Raw genomic sequence first — 27206 nt, forward strand, 5'->3', positions numbered from 1 at the left:
CGTTTACTCTTGAAAAAACTCAATTGGCCAGGCTAGCAGAGTCAGCAGGAGAGTTGTAAGTTCATTTCCCAATCCTGATGAGCGACTCTGTGTCATGAGATTGCTGCAGAGATGGTCTTGCTAGCTTGTGCTCATCTTCTCCTCTTTTTCCTCTGTGTTTACTCCGATGTAAAAAACTTGACCGGCCAGCTGGCTAGCTAGCCCAGGCTAGCAGAGTCGGGGGGAGTTTAGCAGAGTTGGCAGGAGACTGGCAAGTTGATTTCCCGATCCTGGTGAACGACTCAAAGCCACATGTAGGCAAGCTGATGGAAGGAATGAAATAACTCAACTGTGAAGACTTTTTACGATCGTTGTGCTTTAAATCAAAATGTATATTCATGTCCCCCCCCCCCCCCCCCAAAAAAAAGGGGGGCTTTCTTCTGCTGGATTTTGTGCTTGATAGTCAAAATTGACAAAAATTGATTTGAAAAGTGTGAGATTGGTGGCCAAAATTAGAATGAGGTGATAATATGCCTTCATAAAACAGCAGCAACTCAAGTAATCCGACTTTTAATATAGTATGTGTGAACTCATTTAACTGAAGAGTCAGACAGCAGGACTTTACTGTTGTTTCTAGATTGACATTTAAACATTTCAACCTCTAAATGAAACCTATTAAAATGTTCAGCATCTTGGCATTCAAGCACCGATGATACAAAGTTCTCATCAGGCACACCTTAGAAATTCCTTCCAGTTAAAACAAAAAATAGTCACAACAACAGGTTGAGGTTTTGATTTCAATGTCACATCGTTTCGAAGCAGACGTTTAAAATGAAAAAGGTTGTTTTTATGAGTCTCTAAAAGAAATCAGATAAGTGATGAGTTTATTATGCCTCTAGCTCTACTTTAAAAAACAAAGCTGATTCTTAAAGAAATTGTTTGACATTTTGTGCCAAGAGTCAGATAAGAAGGCAACTTTATTTATATAGCACATTTCAGCAACAAGGAAATTCTAAGTGCTTTACATAAAACATTAAATAGCAGTTAAAACAATTAAAAAGATTCATGATGTGAAATAAAAACAAGCTAAAACAAATAAGACTGGTTTAACATACAATAATTAAAGTTGCAATGTAAGAAATGAACAATTATAAATTAATTATTTAATTAATTAATTATTAATAAATTAATATGTGTCACATGAAATCGTACCATAAAAGGCAGCTTCAAACAGAAAAGGTTTCAGCCTCAGTTTAAAAGAACTAATAGTTGCAGTGGACCTGCAGTTTTCTGGGAGTTTGAGGTGCAGAAGATCAACACCACTGTCATTTGCCTGGAAAATATGAAGCCAGTTAGCTTAGTATAAAGACTGAAAACAGAGACTGACTGACTCAACACTTTGCCAGGCATTAATGCCAAAAACAGCAGGAACAAGGAACACCAAATGATATACCGGTAAATGCCAAAGAGTAGGAATGAGGAAGACCAAATTCTATACACCGGTAAATACCAAAACAACTCACACCCACGCACAATCCCTCCCCACACACACACACACACACACACACAGTATCGAGAAAATGGGTTTGATTAGGGAGGGGTCACTGTACTTAAAGACAAGCTAAATTAGCAGGACTCTGCTCTTACTGAAGACAAGAAGTGACAGAACATGATGGCAGCCTGGACTGGATGGATCCTGCTGATGTGTGCGGTCCTCACTGGGCAAGGTGAGCTTTTACGCTGAGTTACCAGTTTATTCTCAAACCAACTTTTCAAACCAATACATCCTCTCGCTCTTAAAGTTTTTGGTAACAGTGTTAGAGAGGTTTTGATCCAACTTCATGGTGATTTTTAAGAATGTACCTGTATATTTGGGGCTGGATCGTTTTATGTTGAAATTCCTGTTTCTTTTAAAACAATCAGTAACAGTTTTTTAAAACCATCATTACTGAATTGTAAATTGATAGTTAATTAAACTTTAATTATCAGTTATTTAACTGTTAAACAATTACATGTTTTAAATGCTTACAAAATATTAGCAATATTATGGCGCTTTTCCATTATATGGTACCTGCTCGACTCGCCTTTTTTGGTTTTCCATTACGAAAAAAAGTACCTGGTACCTTTTTTTAGTACCACCTCAGTCGAGGTTCCAAGCGAGCTGAGCCGATACCAAAAGGTGGCGTGAAAGCGACAGACGGGGGTGTCCTGAACAAACCCGCCATTTTTTGCTGCCTCCAGCTTCATTTGAAACTAAATGTGTCTTCTGGCTGTGGCAACAACAAGACACCTTCCACGTTCTGTGTGTGTGTCACGTTAGGTCACGGCAGTTTCCTGCGGCGCCGCTTGTTTTACAGTTCTGCGGAGGCTCCAGGCAGAGCTTTTGCCATAGCCTACGTACACACACACACACACACGGCCGGCTCGACGCACGCACCAGCGCACAAGTATAAACATCAGGCCACTTACATAGGCTACGGCGAAAGCTCTGCGTGGAGCCTCCACAGAACTGTAAAACAAGCTCAAGTGGCCTGATGTTTATACTTGTGCGCTGGTGTGTGTGTGTGAAGCCGGCATATAAGACGACCAGCCACGCTGAGGCGGTACTAAAATCTGCAATGGAAAACGGAAGCACAGTGTGTCGAGTCGAAGCGAGTAGAGTCGAGCAGTTACCATGTAATGGAAAAACGCCATTATAATTTATGTGATTTCATCATTAGTGTAATATAAAATAATAAGTTCATAAATTGACTGACAAAACAGAGTAAAGTAGGGAGCGGCCCAGATGAGATATTTGGATGTGTTGTCACACAGATACCCGAGTGATGTATGGTCATATTGGTTATGGATTTGAAAGTTATGGTACTTTAAATCATATACAAGTCCCTACATTGTGTGCAAGGTTGAAATTGCAGTCTAGTAAATTTTCAGTTTTTGGTTCACTTCCTATATTTAGGTCACCTAAAGTGAACCGAACTCTTGTGCACTTGGATGGTAACACTGAGACATCCGTTTTTTAACCAGACTTCATCTTCTGCAGCCTGCATTTCAAACTGCAGTAGAGCCTAGTTCTGGTTGTGGACAGCAGGGGTCCGTTTCAGGAAGGAGGTTTAACAAACTGAGTCTAACCTGAACTCTGAGTTGATTTACCCTGAGATGGGAAACTGAGTTTTCGGTTCCAGAACAGCCGATTTGAGTTGGTTCAATCAACTCTGAGTAGGTTCACTCAGAGTTAAGCGCGTGCACCACCACTAAAACAAGGCAGCATGAATGGAGCCATGATACTATGATTCACCATGGTAACAACCACAAACAAACTGGTCGGCGGAAATACTCATGCGCACATACAGCGAGTTTGAACATGCATTGTTAAAAAAAGCAACACAGCGGCTGCTGCAAAAGAGAGAATTTGCGTAGGAGAAAATTGCTGCTAGAGTAAATGCGTACGTTCCAAGATTATAGTGTACATTATAGTGTATTAATATCAAATTTAATCATAAGTATAATATTACTGGTGAGATGGTATTGAATCTATAATCGATTTCATTTAGGTGCAATCCTGCGGGCGAAAAAGTACTAGGTACTGAGGCTGCAGCACCATCATTAACAGAATTATAATTCATAATCTTTTATTTCAAAGGGTTTACATCATTCACCTGCAATACTGTGGAACTTCTTTTTAATGGCTCTTACTGGTTTGTGTCCAGGGAACACTACAAAAACGTTTAAAAAACGTTTCAGAGCAAGTCACACTGACGGCGCTTTGCTATACAGTGGCTTTACCAATATGCTCTGCATCACCAATGTTGTAAAGAAAACTGCAGTTTGCAAAAAAACGTAATGCGACACAAAGATCTGCTGGGATGTAAGAGCATGTCCACGATGGGTGACGTTATGATATGAGGACAGATAAGGTTATATAGGCTACATAACTGATAGACTGGGAAGAAAAACGATACGGCTCAAATAGGTAGGCTAGTATGTGGAAATGAAAATCCATCTATAGTCGGGGCCTCAATATCATCTCCTGACGTATGTTTAACTCCCTGCGAAGTAATACAGCTTCATCAATGGGATCGTCGACAAAAATGTATGTAGAAATGCCATGTTTTGAGAAAATTTTTTGTTATAGTCTGCCTAACACACTTTATAAACTCAGTTACCATAGGAACTGACTCAAGTTTGATTAACCTCCCTTTCTGAAACAGAAAACCCAGAGTTTCCTTCATCTCAGGGTTAACAAACTCAGTTTTCACTAAACCTGCTTTCTGAAACGGACCCCTGGATTGGAGTGTTAAACAACATTAGCTATTCACTGAATATTCAGGTAACCCTGGTCTGACCCTGCCGAAGAGGTAGTCTGTTTTCTGTAACTTTGTATAAAACCTGGTCAGAAACTTACTCTGGTCAGAGTGAATTATACATCTTCTTGTGAACTTGTCTCCACTGTGCAGTGAATAAAACTAAATTTTTTTGGTGCTTTTTTTGGGGACCTTTATCCAGAAAAATCTTGGGATTGGACAGTCCATCTTACCCATTTTTTTCCTTCATGAATTTGTTAAAAGAAAAGCCTCTGCGCTACCGTCTTCAGCAATTAAGACAAATCAATTTGGTTACCAAAAAGCATGAGAAACAAAAACATCAACTCATTTGGAATTTTGGCCATGAGATTTCAATCTTTAGTTTTACCAGGAGCGTGAGAGTAAGTGTACTCTGACCACATTTGGAATAATTTAACTATACACTGATGTAAAACTTGCCTTCTATATTATAGCACAACTTATTAAATGTCAGCATTTCATTTGCATGGCAGAGATCAAATAAAGCTCCACATTGAGTCAAACTTTCATTTGTTTTTGTATCCTGTTCATTAATACTCCTATCCATGGAAAGGTTTGTTAGGTCTAACATTAAACACACAAACACTGAGTCATACAGATGTCACCAACTCTTTCTCTCTTTCCTACAGGGTCAAAGGCTCAGGGTAAGCACAGTCCCATGTAATATATTCCAGAGATTCACTGTAACAACAATGAACACAGCTACAAATGAAAAACACTTTTAGCTTCACACATTATACAGCCTCAATTAACTTCATGTGTATTGACCACACACAATTACATACAATACACAGTATTGACACGTCTTTGCTCTGTCAGATTGTGGGCTGGCACCTCTGAACAAAAGGATAGTGGGTGGTGTGAATGCCACAGCTGGGGCATGGCCCTGGCAGGTTAGCATGCACATTAATTTTGCAGCGATTCACGTCTGTGGAGGGACCCTCATCAGTGACCAGTGGGTACTCACAGCAGCCCACTGCATCATATTGTAAGTGTTCCTGCATCTGTTGCCTTAATGAACTCAGGGATGGGAAACCCTATGGTTAAGAACAGTCACTCTTCACTATTAGCTAACATACAATTGGTAGCCATCGCCTGGTTTACGTCAGCATTACAGGAGTCTAAATTTTCTTTGTTAGAACCGTAGAATTGGTTTTCTGGGGCTACAATGCACATAAAACACATACATGGGTTAGCCATGTGTATAATAGTATTCAAAAGAGCTGTGTTAACTAAGGTAAAACCGACTCTGGTAAACATACACCAGAGTCCATAAGTGAAAAGAGTAAAACACATAACGGTTACTTTGACCAACAGTAATTTGACATGTTAGCTTAGAATGTTGTATTAGCAACAATTCAGACCATTAGCCTGTGTTGGTTAGCTTACTTAGCTGTGACATGCTCGCAGAAAAACTAAATTCTACTAAATCATACAGCAACGATAACAAAACAGCTTTAATAATAAAAAGAGTGCGGATAGATAATGCTCCAACAAGGGCAACAACTGTGCTTCTTGTGGTTGCTCTACTACAACACCCAACTGAAAGATTAGACTGCCTGACCAAATCAGCAGCATGTTGCTGTGACTGTTTTTGATCCTTCAGGTCCTGTGGTTTGATCAAATTTCTGCACAGAGCAACCTGTGGCAATTTAAAGGTGCAATATGTAATATATTTACTGTAATAAATCCAAAAATGACCCCAATGCGTCAGATATTAAGGAAACATACTAAGTTGAAATACTATCTTTTCTGACAACAATGCTAATGCCAGTATTTTCTCCTTTTGAAATTTCCGTTACGTGACGGAATGTCTGTTTGTGTTTTGGCCTGTGTTATTATCAACTGCCCAGTTTGACAGCCAGTTCGGGTTGCCAGATATACCTGTAAAAACGTAAACCCAGCGTGCTACAACGGGAATCAACAGAGATAGATTCTACCCAACCTTAAAAAAACGGCATGTTTCTAACAGTTGCGTGACCAGAGACGTAACAAACCCTGGGTAAATATTGGAGCTGTATTTGAAAGATGGAGACCGCTTAGAGCCCAAGGACACAGATTTGGCAAATTTCCTCCTAAACAGGTAGCTAAGCATTATCTTCAGGCTAATTTATCATGGCTACAGCACTTTAACATTCATATACTCACATTGTATTATATAACATTAGCTAGAGTACCCAAATTGGTTACTCTAAAAAACAATTGAGACACAGCCAGTAAAGTGATCCCGACTGGTCCTGGCTAACGCCGCCTAACTGCTAACGTTACCGGAGTACTAGTCAAGCAGACCACAGCTGTTTACAACGCGTACCCTGCCGAAGCCGACAACAGTGAGTTATTTTAAGCCAAGAAAAGGGAGCTGTAAATTGGGAAGAGAGGACTGTGAGTTTGCAGTGTGTTAAGCGATTGTTGCCGTAATTCTAAGCCATTAAAGTGTGTTCAGTCGGGTGGCGAGGACGGCAAAGTAGCTAACGTTAGTGTTATTTTTTGTGTTGTTGTGTTAGGTTGTGGTGTTTTAGCGGTTCCTGCCATAATACTAAGCCAAGGAAGTGTGTCTGTCAGTTGGGTAGAGAGGACGGTGAGGTTGTGGTGTTTTTAGTGGTTCCTACAGTAATTCTAAGCCGAAAAGGTGTGTCTGTCAGTTGGGTACAGAGCTTCGCGTGAGCACGTGCATTTGTGACTGTCAGTATAGCCAGCCTCTAACATAAGCTACTCCAATGTGCTGTTAAGTAATGTCTGGCTATGTGAGACAAACGTCTAGCAACATTGTTGTGAATGCTGCGGTCTCAGCCTGTCAACCAACGTGAACTTTGAGTCTGGGGAGGAGGTGGCGGGGGAGACGACTCTCCAGTATTTTGAATTTATACTGCAGTAACTATTTTAAACACTAGCTGTCAGTATTACATATTGCACCTTTAAAATCTGATCCAATCTCAAACTTATTTATTTAAGGTTTATTTATCAGGGACAATGCACACTAATAATACATAAAAGTAAAATGTGCCAGAATTAGCCTGGAGGCTATTTTACATCCGCTGTCCCTGGACTGATGGTAAGAGGTCACCCTAAAATTAGATAAAACGATTAAGCAATCAATAATACTATATTATTGCCCTATAAAATAAAAGTCGATTATACTAATGCTAACAGACAATTACATAACAATAACAGTTGGGTGAGATCAACACAATTATACACACAGCTGAACTGTCCAACCAGACAAACAGGGCGCAATAACAAAGACATACATGGTGGACATGCACAAAAACAACATTGCTGGGATGATAACAAGCAACATACTATTTCCCTAACTATACAATAGTGAAACAGACACACAGGCAGAGTACAAAAAACACATACAGAGAGCAGGAGAGACAAGGTATAGGAGTAGAATGGTGGGGGTCAGTCTCTTGCTTTGTTTTGTTTTTTAGCAGTCTGCTTTTACTGAATTGAGGAACTGACATTTACTGATACACCACCAATCTAGTTCTGATAAAACTTGATGCAACCTGTTAGTTTTCTTCATAAGTCTTTTTGAATTCTGCTTTTATCCAGAAACTTTCCTAGTGTATGGATTCTCTACTTCGGAAGAGTGACTCAGTCTGGCCCAAATGTTCATGAGGTGAACCGCACCGTGTCCAAGATCATCATACATCCTGACTACAACAATGTGCCGTTCAACAATGACATTGCCCTAATGAAGCTCAGCAGCCCTGTCAATTTCACTGACTACATCAGTCCTGTCTGCTTGGCAAGTAACTTCAGCCAGTTTCACAACTCCACCCCCTGCTGGGCCACTGGCTGGGGCAGACTTGGAAAGGATGGTGAGTATTGGCATCACAACCCAAGATGCTAATCATCATGTTACTGTATTGTCATTGTGAGCATGTTAGCATATTGATATTAGCATTTAGCATGCACAGAGACGTTTATGCTCAACGCATTGTTCTTTGCAGTATTCTCCGAAACACCAGCGAGCGTACAGACAAAAAACATCTGTAAATAAGCAAGAAGTAGTAGGGAAGAAGAGCAGAAGTAAAAGGAAAAGCAGGCTGCTAAACACTTCCATGTTAAACACCAACATATCGCGAAACATTACATTTATCTACTGTAATCAATGTGACTGTTTATCTCCAAATCAAATTTACTGTCTGCCTGTAACACTGTTAAGAACACTCTTTCCATGAAGCCGTTTTTTTTTAGCTTTGACAAAACGATCTCTCATGTTTTTCCACACTCTCCAGCAAAATGTGTTGAACTAAAAGCGCAGCGCACCAGGTTACAAAAATTCAGAGCTGCACAACCATGCGAGCCTTCGCGCTGGAAACTACGCATTATTATGAATCCATCGTAACTTCTAGGCATGTCCCGCCCTACGAAGCAGCTTGATTGGTTGGGGTTAGGCTTTGACCTCGAGTGGTTAGGGTAGCCAATTGGTCAGGGGATAGGACCTGAACCATAGACTGTATAATATTAATGGACAGAGCATGTGCGATGTCACCCATTGGTTTGTGGAGATCTGCTTTCCGTCGTCGAGTTTGCCGTTACGGGCGCAGCCATCCTGGTTGCGGATGTGACGATTTTAGACAAGAGGGAGGAGGGAGGGAGGAGCAGCTTACACTCTGTTACATTACACACTTTCACTGGCAATCACATCATAGCCATGCCCTAAAACACCCCCTACTTTAGCGCCGATTTTAAAATCAACGAGACCATAATTAAAAAAAATGATCATTCTGTGTTGCAGAAGACTTAAACTAGCGATTGAGACCATAAACTCATTATGAAAATGTTTACCGAGGTAATAAATCAAGTGAGAAGTGGGTCACTTTCTCATCGACTTCTACAGAAACTGACCTCTTTTAGCAACCGCACATGTCGCCCCCTGCTGGAATCTAGATAGAATGCAGGTTTAAGGCACTTCCACATTTGCAGCACTTCACCCGAACCGGATGCTTTGTCCATAAATATTATACAGTCTATGACCTGAACTAAATCGGGTTCCGTTACCTTGTGTAAGCATGGACGCCTGGCCAATAGTAGTGTGTGAATGCTATTGAAGGGCGGGTCTTGCCTAGAAGTTGCGTGGGTTCCATAATAACGCAGAAAGGACAGCTGTCAGCGTGGGGACGTCATTTTATGGCCCGGAACACTACGGTGACCATAAATTAAGCTTAACAGAGCTGCTAGCATTATTGTAGACTCTTATCTTCTTTCCTGGCAATTAATCCTCTATCATCCTCTTCTTCTATCGTATAGTTGACAACTCAGGTACAGTCTCATGAACAAATTAATGTATATGGTACAGGAAGTACTGCATTGTCAGAAGACTCCACAAGACTCTAGTTGGGCTTTGATCAACGTTTTTAACAAGAGACACGCTGCAAAAACTCCTCAAAACTGCAACAAAGTAAACAAAACTATTTCATTCCCTCTCTCCCACAGAGCCCAATGTAGTCTTTGACTCACTGCAGGAGGTTCAGGTTCCTGTCATTGGAAATAAGCAGTGCAGTTGCGACTACCTCCCAGTACAAGGATTAAACATCACTGACAAAATGATTTGTGCAGGAGAAAAGAACAAAGGAGTGTGCCAGGTTAAAATAACCAATTATTGTAATATTTGAAGCAGCTGTACTGAATACTTGTGATTTGTTTTTCTTAAAATGTTATCGTCAGTGATAATGTGCTAGGCTACATAAGACTACTACAGTCTCATTTTGCAGCATTAATTAATAGTGTGTTTTGTCTCTCCGTTTTCAGGGGGATGGCGGTGGACCTTTGCAATGCAAACAATCCTCAATGTGGATCCAGGCTGGCATTAGCAATTTTGTAATACCTTGTGCTCTAGGTTTTCCCGATGGTTATGCCCGAGTGTCTGAGTACCAGACTTGGATCATGGATCAAGTGATGGGCGCGAATGTTCACTTTGTGACATTCAGATCCAGTGGCACCGACCAGGACGACCGCTTTGTGTGTCGCAGCTCCGTCCCTGGAAATGCAACCACAGCAGCTCCAAACGCGACTTCCACAGCAGCTCCAAACGCGACTTCCACAGCATCAACTGTAGCAACTGAAGTTACATTGGTTGTCATCTTAGTGACACTGTTCCTGCAGCACATTGTAGCTCCATAGCACAGGTTTCAACTTACAACTTCTCAGTTTCTTCTTCTGTTTTGGGATATCTTGTCTTTTAAATCATTTAAAAAAGATTATATTTATAACATGATGATTCTAGCGGAGTTTGTGTGGTGAAGGTGTCGCCACACTGTAGCTTTGAAGCATGGTTTTGTCACTGTTGTAACATTTCTTTGAATGGCCTATTTTAATGCAACACAAACTTCATTTAACATATATCTTCTCTGCAATACCAATATTTTTTCAGAAATAATGGCATAAAGCCATTCATGTTATCATTTGCAATCATCGGTTTGTCTTTATCAGTCACAATGGGTTAAAATAAACAAAAAAAATATGGTGTTTTTTGAAAATTAAACCATGTAAACTTATTCTGGTACAACCTTAAAATACAATTATTCACCTGAAAATGAGCATAATATAGGTGCTTTAAGGTTAAGTATGACACACTGTAAGACCACAGTAGGGCTCAAGCATTGCTTAAAATATTGGAACAATGCATGCAGGCTGTGACAGCACATAATGTACCGTGCCATTGCACAAGCCTGCTCACGAGCTCAACAGTAGTTCTACTACAGGACATAAGCAACCTCTAATTCATACTATGGCAAAAATATGACTCTTTAAGACAGAATGAACATATCCATGGATAGACCATAATGGGCCACTATAAACAGCAGCAACCCAAGTGAACCGATTTTTCAATATACACATTTTCAATATGTGTGTGTAACTCATTGAACAGTTAGAGAGACAGCAGGACGGTACCAGTTTCTAGTCTGACCTTTAAATATCCAGAAATCTAAAAATGTGTTCTAAAATGTTCAGCATCTTACCTTTATGCACTGACGAAACAAACATATTGTTGGCTGATAAGTCAGTAATCTTACTGGAAAGTCTACCTTCACCTGGCATTATTCAATCTAACTTCTAGTTAAAAATGTTTCATACCAGACAGGATAGAAAAAGTAAACTACTTTTAGTCTCTAAAAGGAATGAGAATTTACAGTGATGAAGACCACAAGGTGTCATTTTTAACACCTTGGTTTTTGTACGGACCGAATAAACGAGACATAACATGTTAATTACTTAACTTTAGAGGTGCTGCTGGGCAGATTTTTTATGGACAGTTACACATACAGAGTTACTTTCCACCTCTCCATATCATGAATGTATGGGGGTCCGTGAAAAAACGAGGAAGTGGATATCAAGAACAAGCAACCAAATAAAACATTTGACACATTACTTTTAATCACTGACTAAAAAAACAAAACAGATATTGTTGACTGATTAGACTTCCTTATGTATGGCGTTATGTATGTGCCTCATTCCTGAGCAAGTAATTGTGTGTTTTGAGCACAGAGAACTATATTTTGCAAGCACATTACATTTTGAACAAACAGAAACCTATTCCATGCTCAATAAATTTATTTGCATGTTTGCTATTATCTATATTAACGTGCAATAATAACTCCTTTCACGCAGTTTACTTAAGTGCCCTCTGAAAAGCTCTTGCTCTGCGCTCAGTCAGACGCTGCTGCGCTCCATTCATGTATACATTTCCAGAACAGATGCAATAGTTTCAGTATGTGAGTCACAGAAGGCACATCTCAGGTCAATATCATTTTTGAATTTGACAAAAAAGGATCTAACGGGATAAACACTGATGAATCATTTTTGAATGAAACTTCAACCTCACTGACAACAGGAATTTTTGTGGGAGAGTCCAAACCTTTTTCCAGCATAAACTGCTTACACAATTGTTTCAATAAGCTATTCCAGGTGAAACAAACAATATTACTTTGAAATAGGGCACGGATCTTACAGACCTCTGGTGCTCTTCAGTTCGGGGATCCTACTAGTTAAAATGGTGACGGAAACTGAGGCACTCGAATGGGTAAAGTGGAAATGGTATTAATGTCATCTTAGTTATAAAGTAATTAAAGTAGTGTGTGAGCCCATGACAGCGGTGAGTCAGGTAGTGTAAAACGACAATACAGAAAGTTGTGTTGTGTAAATAGTAAAGTGATCTGGCCACTCTGAAAGTGTTGTTTTGGAAACTGTGGAAGTTTACGCAGAAGGGAGGGAGTGGCCTAGTGTGACAGTGACCAGTGGTGAGTGTATATAACTCTCTATGCTTAACTTAAGGCAAAAAGTTATTGACAGCTCACGATGGCAGTCTGGACTGGATGGATACTGATGGTGTGTGCAGTCCTCACAGGGCAAGGTGAGCTTCTACACTGTTACCAGTTTGACTATTTCAACCCAATAAATCCTTTTTTAAAGTTTTTGTTCATGTTTTTGTATAGTATTAGAGGTTTTGATCCAACTTCATGGTCATTTTTAAGGATTCAGATGTACTGGATTGTAGTTAGTAGTTGATTGTAAGATAAAATGTTTGTCTTTTACATACACCGTTAAAAACAGCTCCAAATATGAGCTGAATAATAACTTTGTAAAGACATGACTTATTGCATGGCTGTTTGTACAGACCTATAATGGTTATTGTCTGATCATGTGGCCTTTGCCTTATAGCTTATGCATGTAATTAATTCTGAATATATTGCTTCTGTTTGCACTTGTAATATTCTTGAACATTTTCTTTCCCCTTTTATTATTAGTATTGTTATTATTCCTATATTATAAGCATTGTTATTATTAGCCTACTACAGTTTTTGCCGTTTGAGTTTGTGGTGTTCAACAGGTGTTGAAAATGTGCACGCATGCTAAACACTCAAGCAATGCATCTGGATTCGTCCAATGTAACCGATGTTTATGTCAAATAAAAAAAATCTAATAATAATTTTACATTTCAAATTACAAATACAAATTAAATGCTTGTAAACTACTGAGGTGTGTTCTGAAGTGGTTACTTTCAAGTACTTCAAGGTTTCTAAGATAATGACTTGCTGCTTTCATGACTCCTTGTTGGTTAGGACTATACTGAGGAAGTGTCACCTGTCAACACACCTGTTACAACAATGAAAAAGTCTGGCCTTCCATCTTCGATTTGATTGGTCTAACACCATTAAACACACAGAGCGATGTAACTTAATCTTTATCTTTCCTACAGGGTCAAAGGCTCAGGGTAAGCACCGTCATATATTCCAGAGATGCACTGTAACAACAATGAACACAGCACAAATGAAACACTTTTAGCTTCACACATGAATCAGCTTCACTTTACTGTATGTGTACTGACACACATTTCTATGCTCTGTCAGATTGTGGACTGGCACCTCTGAACAAAAGGATAGTGGGTGGTGTGAATGCCACAGCTGGGGCATGGCCCTGGCAGGTCAGCGTGCACTTCAGTATCCCGGGGTTAGACCAACACATCTGTGGAGGGACCCTCATCAGTGACCAGTGGGTACTCACAGCAGCTCACTGCATCATAACGTAAGAGAAAAACTCATAGCACCTGCATCTGTTGCCTTACTGAACTCTGTGTTGGGAAACCCTATGATAAGAACAAAGTCACGCTTTACTTGTAGCTAACATACAATTGGTAGCCATTGCCTGGTTTACATCACTAAAAGGATTCTTAAATTTCCTTTCTTAGGGACTGTTCGTTATTTAATTAAGGGGCCACTGAAGGAGTTTTGTGGCCTCTAACCTAAAAAGACTTGACCCTCCCCTCATCAGTAATAATTTTCCTATGACACTCCAAAATGATTTGAAAAAGAGGCATGAGCCTCCCCTTGCGTACAAGTTTGCACTTAGCAAAAAACTACAGATGCTATTTGGTTTTAACAGCCGTGACATACAGGAGTTAACCTCTGCATTCTCATCTGACGCATCCCACTCCTCTGTTATGGTGTGGTGGCCATTTCAGTATATTTACTCACTAACATTGTTGTGGAAACACAATAAGCATGGAAACTAAATGCACACTTCATGCATTACTGCATTACTTCAAATAATAAGTTACTCCTCTAGTAAACTAGTATTCACATGAAATAAAATAAAATATTGAGACCATTCAGCAAAGGACAATGGGAAATAATTCAACACTGGTTGCTATGGACTTGTCACTAGGCTTCGTCATTGTATATTTTAGCACATAGGTAAAGCTGCCGAAGCTGAACATTATATTCCAAAACACACGTTTATTTTTAAAGCAGATTTTAAATTACATTGTAACAATTTAACAATTCGCCCTTATGAAAGCCAATCGCAGTGCGGCTGTTTTGGAACGCAATAGACAGACGCTTAAATTCAACTAAAATGTAACGGTTAACAATCAGTGTTCGACCTACAGTCTGTTGAGATGCCTCTCCAAACTCACCATAAAACGTTAAGAAAAAAGATCCGTATTTTGCCGTAGTCCAATGACACGGGAAAAAAAAGTAATCCACAGCGATTAGTAGATCCACAAACAGAGTCACGGTGTATCCAGCAAGGCGTCACATTCACCAGCCAGCTCCAAACAGGTGAACGAGGCCTCTCCACTTCGCCGTTTAAACAAAGTGGAATAAACGTATAAAAGTCCAAATCTACACAAAACCCGCAATCAATTAGTAAGCTGACATCACATGTATACACATGGCATTTAGAAAACCTTTATTGCAAGGTTGGCACGGCAAGATCTCCAGACTAGTGCAACAGTAACTTTCGTTTTTTGTGTCCTGCTGCTGCCATCGTCAGCCAGGTAATTTTTTTTACTAAAGCAGTATATGAAATCAGATGTATTACCTACCACCATTTAGTTGTTTTGTGTTATTTAAGATATTTATACAATATCTGATCATGTCAGACGTAATTATTCCACTCATGTTTTAAACAATGCAATTACCCATTTCAGCCACCAGGGGGGCAGTGCTCCCCCTGCCCCCCCCCCCCCAGCAAACTCCACGTATGCGGTCAGACCCATCTGCTAGGGGGCCGAGACTGAGAACTACATGGATAAATATGCACCAAACAAGCCACTTTGAAATTTTGCTCTTTTCATGAATAAAAAAAGTTGGGTGACACCCCCCCGCTCAGACTAAAAAGTTTTGGATGACCCTCCCCTTAACAAAAAATTCCATACCATAAATACCGAACGGTCCCTTACAACAGTAGATTTTTTCAATATGGCTGCAATGCACAAAGAACACAGACATGTCTATAATAATAGTCACAAGAGTTGTTTTAACTGAGGTAAAACAACTTTCTCATTTTACAGATACACAGCATCTAATCAGTACACTCCTCGTATCAATTGTTTTTCTTTGGGTGTGGTGGAGACTTGTAAATGCCATTAGGAGCACCAGGAGAAGGCAGAGGAACATATCTGTTTTCCACAGATTATCTATCTCATGTACTACTATCAACAGTGCCTGCATTGCACTAAAAGAGCAAGTGCCGGGCATCCGGTTTGGCTATAGAACGAAATGGCAGGCTTAACGCTTAGCTCCTGATAATCGCCGTATTTACGATCCCCATAAACTGAATTCAAAGAAAAGTTGAATCTGTTAAGATTATGAAGGGGGCGTACAAAGGCAAAGTTAGAGGGACGCAAGATAAACCGGCGGGTAAAGATTTACACTGGGCAGAACACGCTAAGGACGACATGCGGGAAGAAGGTCAACATGGCAACAACAGGAACGGGGTGCACGGGTCTCGAAGCTATAAGTAAGCAGATTGGCGACTTTAAATCAGAACTAAAGCAAGATCTGAAAACGTTTAAAGAAGAAATTAAACATGACATGAGAGAAGAATTCCACAAGTTCAAGCAAGACGTCAACCAACAGCTAGCGACATACATGCAAGTTATGCAGGAGCAAAACGAGAAAAATCAGCGAGATGGAGACCCGTATCGATGACACAGAAACGTGGAGTACTGAAGCTAACACCACTCTCCAACAAATGAAGGACCAACAGAAGCTGGAGGACAAATTGAATGACTTGGAGTCGAGAGCAAGGCGAAAAACAATCTGCGGATCCACTGTGTACCGGAGAGTGCAGAAGATGGGTCAGTGATAGCGTTTGTTGAAAAACTGTTACGAACTGAACTTAAGCTGAGTGATGAGGTGGATTTGCAGATACAGCGCGCCCACAGAGCCCTGGCGCCGAAACCTGGGCCCAACTCACACCCGAGATCTATTATAATTAATTTTCAGCAATACAGTACTAAGGAGATGATTATCCAGAAAGCATGGCGACAGAAAATCACAATAGGATAGAAACCGCTGTTTTATGACCACGACTACACAGCCACCGTTCTCCAAGGCATACGCCGGCATCAAAAATATACTGAAAGATAAAGGCTACCCCTTCCAGACGCCCTTTAACAGGATGCATATCCACTGGGAAAGCGGTGTACAGCAGTGCCTGGGAGGCAGCGCAGGAGCTCCGACAGCGGGGATACACTGTGGAGGTGCCAGAGAAACCGCTTGGTAGGAAACATCTGATGGAGCGTCTCCAACGGTCACCCTGGTGGAAAGTGGGGTCACACACACACAGGTGTAGACCTTGAGAGCAGTGTCAGGCGAGCTAGAGTGCGCCTCCAGGAATTTCAGCACAGACACCGGGATGAGCAGTAGTGTTTAAAAACAGACGGTAAATAATTGTCTCATAATATACTATATTGTATTCATGTGTTGACTCGTGGGGGCAGTAGCTAAGTTTCCATCCACTTGTCAATCGAATTATCTGAAGATCGGTAAAAAACTCATGCGAATAAAGCTGGTGAAAGTGTGTTTCCATTCAACGGCTTTAAAGCGCATAAAAACCTGTGCGTAATGACGTCACATGCTGTTTTGCGGTCAAATTGGTATATCGAATTGATTTGAGACATTTTAAGGCGTTTCCATTCATTTTCGCAGTGAATCGCACAACATTCAAGCAAACATTTGCAAACAAAGTTTTGCTAGATAAAATGGATCGCGCCATCTACCAACAAATTATCAATATTACACACGTTGTAATAGTGCTTATGTGCCAGCTGATAGCGACATATCAAGCTAGAATAAGAAAACAACGACGCTATTAACACATTGCTATGATGACGCAGATGCACGGAAATCCCCGACGACAACGGAGGCGGCCTGTGGTGTGGGAACGACAGCGTTACATTTTGCTCGTAAATTAAATTCAAAAAGTCTCTCGTCTCCTAGTTCGTCCACTTCCATCTGTCTTTGTTGACACCCGCCATGTGTGCAAACAGAGCGGAAATACTGTGTTTGTTATAATGCTTGTTCTAATCTGTTCTATGACGTTATTGTGCTCCAGTTATCTTTAGTTATGGTTTCAACGTTTAGCCTGTGGGAACATAATGGTGTGAGATATTTTCAGCCCAGCTGTGATGCAATCTATTGAAGTAAAGCTAATGTCCTTAAATGTGAATGGGTTGGGAAACCCGATTAAAAGGTCTCAGGTAATGGCCAAATAAAAAAAAAAAAAAAGAGAACATATTTTTTTTGCAAGAAACTCATCTCTCAGCAAGAGCATTACAAATTTAAACGGTTTGGTTTTAAAAATACCTATTTTAATTCATTTGTCCAAAGTCACAGGAGAAGAATTGCTATTCTTATTGCAAATACACTTAAGTTCGAAGTCATTAAGGAAATAAAAGAACGAGGGTAGATATCTCATTGTAAAGGGAAGGACTGAAGAGGATATAGTAACCTTAGTAAATGTTTATGCACCTCCTAATAGTAAACTATTTATCAAATCACTAATGGATGTAATTGCACTGGAAGCAGAGGGGGTCTGTTTATGTGGAGGCGATTTTAATATAGTATTGAATCACTACCTGGATACAACTAGTCTAAAGAAAAATAAAAACAAATTATCAAAATTTATCAAAAACAGCCTGGGATGAAATCAGATATTTTGATATCTGGAGGTGTACTCACCCACTCGACAGAAATTATTTTAGAAGTTTAGAAATTATACTCCCTATTCGGACCCACATTCTACCTACTCTAGGATAGATCTTTTTTTTTTTATGCCCAAAAAAGTGATTATTATAGGGTGCAGGAATGTAGAATTGGGGTAGCTGATGACCCTGACGTAGTGCACTATATCTGACAGTTCAACTAGAAGGAAGGAGGCGGAATACGGGGTGGAGGTTAAATGTAGGCTTATTAAATAGCAAAGCAGCTGTAGAACAAATTAAAATCAGATATAAGAGAATATGTGAAGATTAATGACAACGGGGACTCGCGGCAAATTGATTGCCTTAACAACATCAAAATCAAGAGGAGGGTCTTGGAATATAATAACCTTGTATTAGACCTATCTAATGTGGAGCAGCAACATCAAATCAATTTTTGTGCAAATACACAAAAAAACAATTAAAGAAAGATTAATTATCTATTAGAACAAGATGTTGAGAAGAAAGCTTGTTTTTACAAACAGACATTACGAATCAGGCCCTAAGGCAACTAAATTACTTGCCCGACGTTTACGTGAACAACAAGTGGATAGTTCCATACATAAGATGCGGGACCCAGAAACAAATCAACTAAAATATCATTCAGTAGAAATAGAAGCCATTTTCCTAAACAACTACAAAACCTCCAACACTAAAGTAGAAGCAATGGAACATTTTCTTAACGATATGGATCTACCTCGTATTGGCAAGAGACAGAATGATTGTATCATAGCAGATTTTTCACTGGAAGAGATAAATAATGCAATAGCCAACTTAAAGTCAAGTAAAACTCCAGGTAGTGATGGTTTTCCAGCGGAGTGGTACAAAACCTTTAAAGAATAGCTCACTCCCCTCCTGCTGAAAGCATTTAATTGGATTAAAGGAGAAGGTAAACTCCCACCATTATGGAAAGAGGCACTTATTACAGTACTCCCAAAGGAGGGAAAAGACAGGGAATATTGCAGTAGACCCATTTCAATTCTCAACGTAGATTATAAATTGTACACCGTGATTATTGCAAAAAGACTTGAGAACCTTCTCCCGGAATTAATTGGCGAAGACCAAACTGGGTTTGTTAAAAACCGGCAAACACATGACAATATCAGAAGGATGCTACATTTGATAGAATAGAAAAGGAAAATAAAGCTGCGATACTACTAAGCCTTGACGCCGAAAAGGCGTTTTGATAGGGTTAATTGGCGTTTCCTATATCAAACTTTGAATAGATTTGGCTTTAGCAAACAATCAATTAGAGATGTTCCGATACCAGTATCGGTATCTGCTCCGATACTGCCTAAAACGCTGGTATCGGTAAGTATTGGAGTTTATGCATCGATCTGATACCGCGTAATAAAGCCCTAAAGAAAAAATACGTTAAAGTAGTTTATTTATGTTCTTTTTCCGTTATAACTGACTGTCAAACTGCATAATAAAAGAACGTTCTGTGGCATTCATGTTTCACAAAGAGTTTAACCTGAGCCAGACCGACAAAGATAGAAATAATATCACATCCATACAGGGATAGTAGTATACAGTTCTTAAAACATAATAAAATATATGACACACTGGTATCGGATACCTGGCAAGTTCAGGTATCGGAATCGGGAAGCAAAAAATGGTATCGGACCATTTCCACAATCAATAGGGATAATTAGAACACTTTATCAACAACCAACAGCAAGAATAAAGTCAATGGATCATTGTCTCCATTTTTCACATTGGAGAGGGGCACTAGACAAGGTTGTTGTCTCAGTCCCACACTATTTGCGTTTTATATTGAACCCCTGGCCCAGGCAATTCGCCAACATGAAAAAATACGAGGCATTAAAATTAGACACAAAGATCACTTGATTAGTTTATTTGCGGACAATCTTTTGGTTCATTTGATGGACCCTGAGACCTCCTTACCTATACTGATGGAAATCCTAGAGGATTTTAATTATTATGCTGGTTATAAAATAAATAATACAAAAACACAACTTTTGTCATTCAACTATACTCCTTCAAAGGAAATAAGATGTAGATATGATGTAAGAAAGAAGCCTAGAATAAAATATGCAACACTTCAGTTGGCCAAACTGAAAGGAGGAATGGCGCTTCTGAATCTTAAAGATTATTTTTATGCAGCTCCGTTCCGCCCCCTATTTCTTTGGTGCAATGACAACTATTTTGCTAGATGGAAGGAAATCGAGACATACGTTGAAGGTTATCAGATCCAGTCAGTGTTAGGAGAAAAAGAAATCCCCTCATTAGTCAAAGGTAAAAATAGACTAACTTCTAGTACTCTAGAGTTCTGGTTTAACTTTGTGAGGCAGCTAAAACTAAGGAAAGACCAGAGAGTGCTTAGATGGATGGCCTTTGACACCCAGTTTAAGCCAGGAGTTAATGATGTCATATTCAAGGATTGGGCAGTAAAAGGTATTAAGGCAGTGTGTACGATAATGTTGTGGTGTTTCTTTATTACACCTAAGATTAGCAGTAAAATATCTTCAACACACCAGCCTTGTTGGAAACAGTGTGGCTGCTTAGAAGCTCATCACACACACTTTTTTTGGAGTTGTGAAAAATTGAAGTCATTTTGGGAGGACGTACATTTAGTTTTCAGTAATGTACTTGGCTATAAGATTCCTTTCGTATGCACTGTCTTGTACTTGGGTCATATTTCACTTGTAACAGTACAGAGGGACAGGTACCTGGTGTAGATGCTCCTTATAGCAGTGAGGAAAGCCATAACCAGAAACTGGTATAAGCCTGATTGTCCTAAACGGCAACAATGGTTTGAGGTCATACATGAAATAAGGGCAATGGAAAGGTTGACTTTTGTGCTAGGTTTGAGAGAAGGTTTATATGCCAAAAGATGGCAGAAGTGGACATTTTAGTTAAAGCATAAGGACATTGGTTCACAGCTTGGACTCAGTGGATAAAGCAGCGACTTGAAATGTATACATTTTATTTCCATTTTTGTGGCTGTCATCACCTTTCCTCACAGGACCTGTTTCCCCTTTTTTTTGTTTGGTTTATTTTAATGTTATTTTTATGTTGTTTTTCCATATATCGCTCACAAATTGAGGTGACTGTTCAGTTGTTATAATGTACTGAAAATTCAATAAAATTGAAAGTAATTAAAAAAAAAAAAAAGAGGAAGTGCCAGTATTACGTACCAGTGAGTACCATTTCCGGCACAGACTATTAGGATATATATTGACAGTTTCAGCAAATATGGCAAACTTTGTTTTTATAAAAGTTGGAGGGACTGAAATTTACTGATACAACAGCTGTCTAGTTCTGATAAAACTATTCAGGTCCATCTTTACATAAAAGAATAACTCAATGAGCTTCAGCTGTCCTTACTTAAATATGAAGTTTATTACAACACAAAACTGGCTAGAGAAGCTCTTAGAATAGCTCTTCATACTACGTCATCTTACAGCTCCGCAGTCCGAACTGCTACTATGCACGGTGCGTTCCATACGGACGCTAAAGTGTGATTTATGCTTCTGTGTTAAATCGACACTGTGGCTACATACATAGGTATGTGGAGACACGGACCCTACGCCGTAGCCTGACTTGCACCTCTCAAAAAATTTAACTGCATGTCGCAGTGACGCACGTCGCTCGGCTGTGGCTCGTTAGCGTTGCATTTCCTGGTTCTGAGAGGGTTAACTTTTCCTGCTACAGATTTCTCACTGTGGTCAGAAAGCACAGGGGAGACACGGTTTCTCTCACTATGACTCTAGAGTCGCTAATCGCTGTCACTCTCTCAATTGCTCTACCACACACATGCCGGCCCTGCTAGTCTCTTAAAAAGATTGACGCACACACCAACGCACAAGTATAAACTTCAGGCCACTTACGCAGGCTACGGCAAATGCGTGGAGGCTCCGCATCAGTATCCGACGATGAGAGCCACCGACCAAGCGTCAGTATTTGTCGCATTAGAGCGAATACAGGTTGAATTGGTACTACTTCCTACTTTGAGACATGAGAGGTAAAAGCAGTAAGTAGTTGTTTGTATAGCCAGCATAAGTATGAAGGTCCTCACTATCTTAGTCTATATCCCTGAAGTTCCACTTCATGGATTGCTCCGTTGCCGCCGGATTTCACTCATTTATTAATTTTAAACTCCAGTCGATATGAGGACTATGTTTAACCTTTTCTCAGATCTCTGCAGGATAAATCCAGACAGCTAGCCTGACTATCTGTCCAATCACAGTTTTCTGTTGCATGACTAAAACAACTTTTAAAAATGTACACGTTTCACCAAAACAAGTTCCTTCCGAGCCTATTTTGCAGCGGCACCGTGGTTTTTTTCTGGTGCTTAGCACCGCCCAAGACAATTGTGATTGGTTCAAAGAAATGCCAATAAACCAGAGCGTGTTTTCCTCCCATCCCCGAATGCCATGTGGAGTAGTCAGACTCTCCTCCAGCGTGCTTTGGAGGAGGATCTGGCAAAGCGAGACTATCACTATCTTAACCTCCAGACACACAGAGCCTCCTCACATAAAGCATGCTAAGTGTATAGAACTCTCAGGCCTCTGAAAATACCAAACCATGTATAATTAGTACATTTCTTCATGTCAAGTCTTTAATTATTTTATACAGAAAATCAACTAGTCCATGGATTCTCTACTTCGGAAGAGTGACTCAGTCTGGCCCTAATGTTCATGAAGTGAGCCAGACTGTGTCCCAGATCATCGTCCATCCTGACTACAACAATGTGCAGTTTAACAACGACATTGCCCTAATGAAGCTCAGCAGCCCTGTCCATTTCACTGACTACATCAGTCCTGTCTGCTTGGCAAGTGAACCCAGTCAGTTTCTCAACTCCACCCCCTGCTGGGCCACTGGATGGGGCAGACTTGGAAAGGATGGTGAGTATTGGCATGCTAGCATGACATACCAAGATAGAACATAGTCGGCCTACCTGAAGCCTGTTCCATAAAACATGCAAAAAAAAGAAAAGTGGTGTTTAAAGTCAAACACCTGCGGTTCCATTAAAGTCAATTCAAGCTCACGCAATCAGACTTAATGAAACAGGTTAAAGTATACTTAGTCAAGATAATTGCAAGTGCATGCTGTTCTTAAGCAGTCCGAGAGGTCGAACATGGATCAAATTGAGACAGACAGCTGTTTGTAAAGAGAGCACGTCAATGTTCACAGCCACCGAGCAGCGCTTACAATTAAAAACATGGGAAGAATTCATTAATCTTATAAGGTCTTTAAAGCTATAATTGTTAAGGGACAGCTACAGCGTTCAAGAAACATTCCAAGGGGTTGCCTTAGTAGTGTAACTCTTACGCAAACGGTAAACCGACATAGCTCTGAACATAATCTTAACATTATGGTGCATTGGTAAATCCTATGCTCTACACTAAAATGAGCGCTACGGTTCGAAGAATGTTAATTCATATAGAAATAGAATGCCCAAACGGTTACGGAAAAAATGAATGAGCATGTTAACAGTGATGACAATTTAAGAGATGATTATAATGAGAATTATTTATTTTAATTAACCCATCAGTCCACAGTAATTGCATTCCGCAAGGACAGTTCCGCTTAAGACGGTTGGCAAGCTTGTAAGCGGGAGGAGCCCTGCATAGCAGGGGAGACATTTGCCATTTATCTGCATATACGGTCGGCTCTGCAGTGAGACAAAGCTGGTTCGAAATCGTCAATGTTTAAGAAATAACACCCACTAAAAGTCTACTTCTTTGGCATTTTGACAACTAGCCTGCTCCTGACCAGGTTAGTCCGCCAGTGTAAGTGGCCATACCTCACTTTATGTAACGGGCCTCAGCAAAACATCAATGCGTTACCATTGTCATTGTGTGCATCATGTTAGCATACTGGCATTAGCATTTAGCTCAAAGCCCTGATGTGCCTAGTAGAGTCTTACAGAACCTTAGAGAGTTTTACTAGCATGGCTGTAAACTTCTGCTGAAAAGCTTCTGCAGAGCGTTTGCTGGTGTGACAGACGCGTCTCACACCTCCGGAAAAATGTCAAGGCGCAAGTCACTGCAGAAGTATGATTGGACATCAGAGCCCAAGTGGGATTTCCGGACTGTTCTGGTCCCAACCGTATGTATAAAATTGCATGCTTGTACCATGCTTGAAAAGCGTGAGAAGGGCTCGTACCCCACACCGAATGCATAGGCACACAGCTACAGAAGAATATTAGTATATTAGGCATTAGTCTTGTTTCCTGACAGTAGATCTGCTCTATCACCCTCTTTTCCTCACCCCATTCTTGACAACTTAGGTACAGGTTGCACTGTCAAATAAACAAATTCATGTTCATTGGGCAGAAAACTATTGCATTGTCAGATGTGTTAACTCTCTCCCACAGAGCCCAACGTAGCCTTTGACTCACTGCAGGAGGTTCAGATTCCTGTCATTGAAGAAAAGCAGTGCAGTTTCAACTACCAACAAATCAAGATCACTGACAAAATGATTTGTGCAGGACAAGAGAACAAAGGAGCATGCCAGGTTAGAATAATAAATGGTCATATTTGAAGCCGCTGTACTAACTACTTTCGATTTGCTTTCCCTCCTTGACACTCCAAAAAAAAACTGTCAGGCTATATTAATAGATTTAGTTAAAACACTATCACTCATCTTATATCCCTGCTTACCAATTTCAGCACCATAATGTAAACCTTTATATTTTGGCTATTAAAATGTTCTCGTCAGTGAGAATGTGCTATGCCAGAGACGGTTTAGAACTGAGATGCCCCAACTTAAGGTAGTTTCCTATCTGTGTCATGTGGGCTCCACCACTGCCACGCCTCTTGCACTGGCGGCAGGTCCGAGTGTATTGATTCCAATGGGAGAAGTGAACGTGAACACAGATTGAGTGATCCGTGATGCTAAATATGTCTTTTAGCTGTGTAAATATATAACATTAGCAAAGGAACATACTAATAAATTATTCAAATATAACTTTCCATTTAGGAGACAGGACGTGTGTACCGTTTCATACCATTGGCACTGCTTGAAATGCGCTCTTTAGTATAAAGGATCTTTGGCTATGCTAACAACTCCAGTCTCATTCTGTGCATGTTACCAGCTTCACGGTTTGCGTTTGGTCTCCGTTTTCAGGGGGATTCCGGTGGACCTTTGCAATGCAAACAATCCTCAATGTGGATCCAGGCTGGCATTACCAGTTTTGGAATACCTTGTGCCCTAGCTGGTTTTCCTGAGGTTTATGCCCGAGTGTCTGAGTTCCAGACCTGGATCACGGATCAACTGGCAGGCGCGAATGTTCACTTTGTGACATTCAGCTCAGTCTCCACAGCAGCTCCAAACACGGCTTCCACAGCGGCTTCCACAGCGGCTTCCACAGCATCAACCGTTGCTACATTGGTTGCCATCTTAGTGACTGTTCCTGCAGCACATTTTTGCTACATAGCAGTTTTGTACTAACAACTTCTCAATTTCTACTCTGTAGTGGTGGGTTCTCTTTTTGTCTGTTGAAATTTTTTGCTTTGCATCCTATTTAAATGTAACGCAGCTTCATTTAACATATACCTGTGAAAACAATCATTTTTATAAATAATGGTATGAACCCATTCATGTTATCAGTTGCACCACAATGCACTTAAAATGAAAGCTAATACAGTAATAAGCATGGTCTGTTTTTCTCGGTCACAATAGGTTAAGATACAAAAACTCCAAATCTAAAGTCTAGATCTAAAAGTAAAGAAATTGTTGGATTTAGTCTCAATTGGTATCACTGAGGATAAATTAATGACATTACATATAATGGTGAAAGAAATACAGATCATTGATACAAAACATTACAAGCAAAAGTGATGTGTTCTAAATTTTACTTGATCATTTAAATAGCAGCACAACATGTTACATACACTCACTGCAGAGCTTGGCCCAATTTTGGGTGTTCAATTATTCATATGTGTAATACATTTTTTTTCCCCCCCCCCAGTCTAAAAGACTAAATCTGTAATAATGAATCATATTTCATCATTTTAATAATCTTACCATTATATCTCGTTCAAAATCAGTAATTAAACTAAAGACAGTGGATAATTGTAATGGGAGTAAGAGTATGATGTTACTGGTGTATCATATCTTCAATAAAAATGCACTAAAGGCTGAAAAACACAGCAGGCTGGGATTTCCTCCATAGGGCTCTTACAAGGGCTGTGAATCATTAATGGTCTCATGATTTGATTATGATTATCCTGTCAACGATTCAATCTCCCGATGCATCACAAGGTTATTATAGTTTTGCATTTTATTAGTTTAAATTTTTATTTCGTTTTGACTTTGTTTTTAAATTCAGTTTAGTTTTAAAAGCGGGTTTGCTAGTTTAGTTTTTTTTGAAAATGCTTAGTTTTAGTTTTTATTAGCTTTAGTCTTTTTTGTAATATGGGTTATTTGTCAGGGCCAAGATTCAAAAAGGTCAGAAGAAATATTGTGTAATAACTCAACAAAATCATCATACAATTTTAGAAATATGTATTCACAATCTATTCAACAATAACACCGGTACATAAAATGTAGGCTACATATGGTCATAAATATGTAAACAAACAGTCTATACAAGATACCGCCGCAAATGCAACATGTATAAGTAACGTGTGCCAGGAAAAAAAAAAAACTAAATAGACTAAAGAAGACATACATGAACAGGTGTTTTGAACTTTGGGTCGATTAAAGTGGCGAACCTTTTGAAGTCAATCGACACAGTTATGGAGACATTCCAGTATCAATAAAAATATTAACCCACGCTTCCTCCCGCTTGTGGTGTTCCTGCGTCTGTACTAACCAGCAGCTATCGGGTCGCTGGTGAAAGCACTCCTGTAGTGTTCTCTGTCCAACGGTTGTCTTCGTTATGCTGCCTGCCCTGTAACGTTACTGGGGTTAGCTTC

At 39.9% G+C, this 27206-nt stretch overlaps 3 protein-coding genes across 5 annotated transcripts in view; 2 read left to right on the top strand and 1 right to left on the bottom strand.

Annotated features, from left to right (window-relative positions):
• Positions 1–27206, bottom strand: part of LOC144536373 (uncharacterized) — a 54535-nt gene that overhangs the window by 18505 nt on the left and 8824 nt on the right. The gene's annotated exons all lie outside the window — the stretch shown is intronic.
• LOC144536376 (chymotrypsin-like protease CTRL-1) lies at positions 1605–10825 on the top strand. Of its 2 annotated transcripts, XM_078279470.1 has the most exons (6): positions 1606–1706; positions 4949–4963; positions 5139–5307; positions 7875–8143; positions 9765–9913; positions 10080–10825. In XM_078279470.1, exons 1-6 carry the CDS (start codon positions 1649–1651, stop codon positions 10449–10451), a joined length of 1032 nt encoding a protein of 343 aa, XP_078135596.1. In that variant the 5' UTR covers positions 1606–1648; the 3' UTR covers positions 10452–10825. The 2 variants fall into 2 exon arrangements, with proteins under 2 accessions (XP_078135597.1, XP_078135596.1); XM_078279471.1 differs by lacking the exons at positions 4949–4963; positions 5139–5307 and having other exon boundaries at positions 1605–1706.
• On the top strand, positions 10740–27064 carry LOC144536377 (chymotrypsin-like protease CTRL-1). The gene is made up of 6 exons (XM_078279472.1): positions 10740–12681; positions 13528–13542; positions 13679–13853; positions 22918–23186; positions 24662–24801; positions 25414–27064. The coding sequence occupies exons 1-6, from the start codon at positions 12627–12629 to the stop codon at positions 25735–25737; spliced, it is 978 nt and encodes a 325-aa protein (XP_078135598.1). The 5' UTR covers positions 10740–12626; the 3' UTR covers positions 25738–27064.

The sequence above is a fragment of the Sander vitreus genome, chromosome 21 (assembly GCF_031162955.1).
Source record: "Sander vitreus isolate 19-12246 chromosome 21, sanVit1, whole genome shotgun sequence".
Lineage (NCBI taxonomy): Eukaryota > Metazoa > Chordata > Actinopteri > Perciformes > Percidae > Sander > Sander vitreus.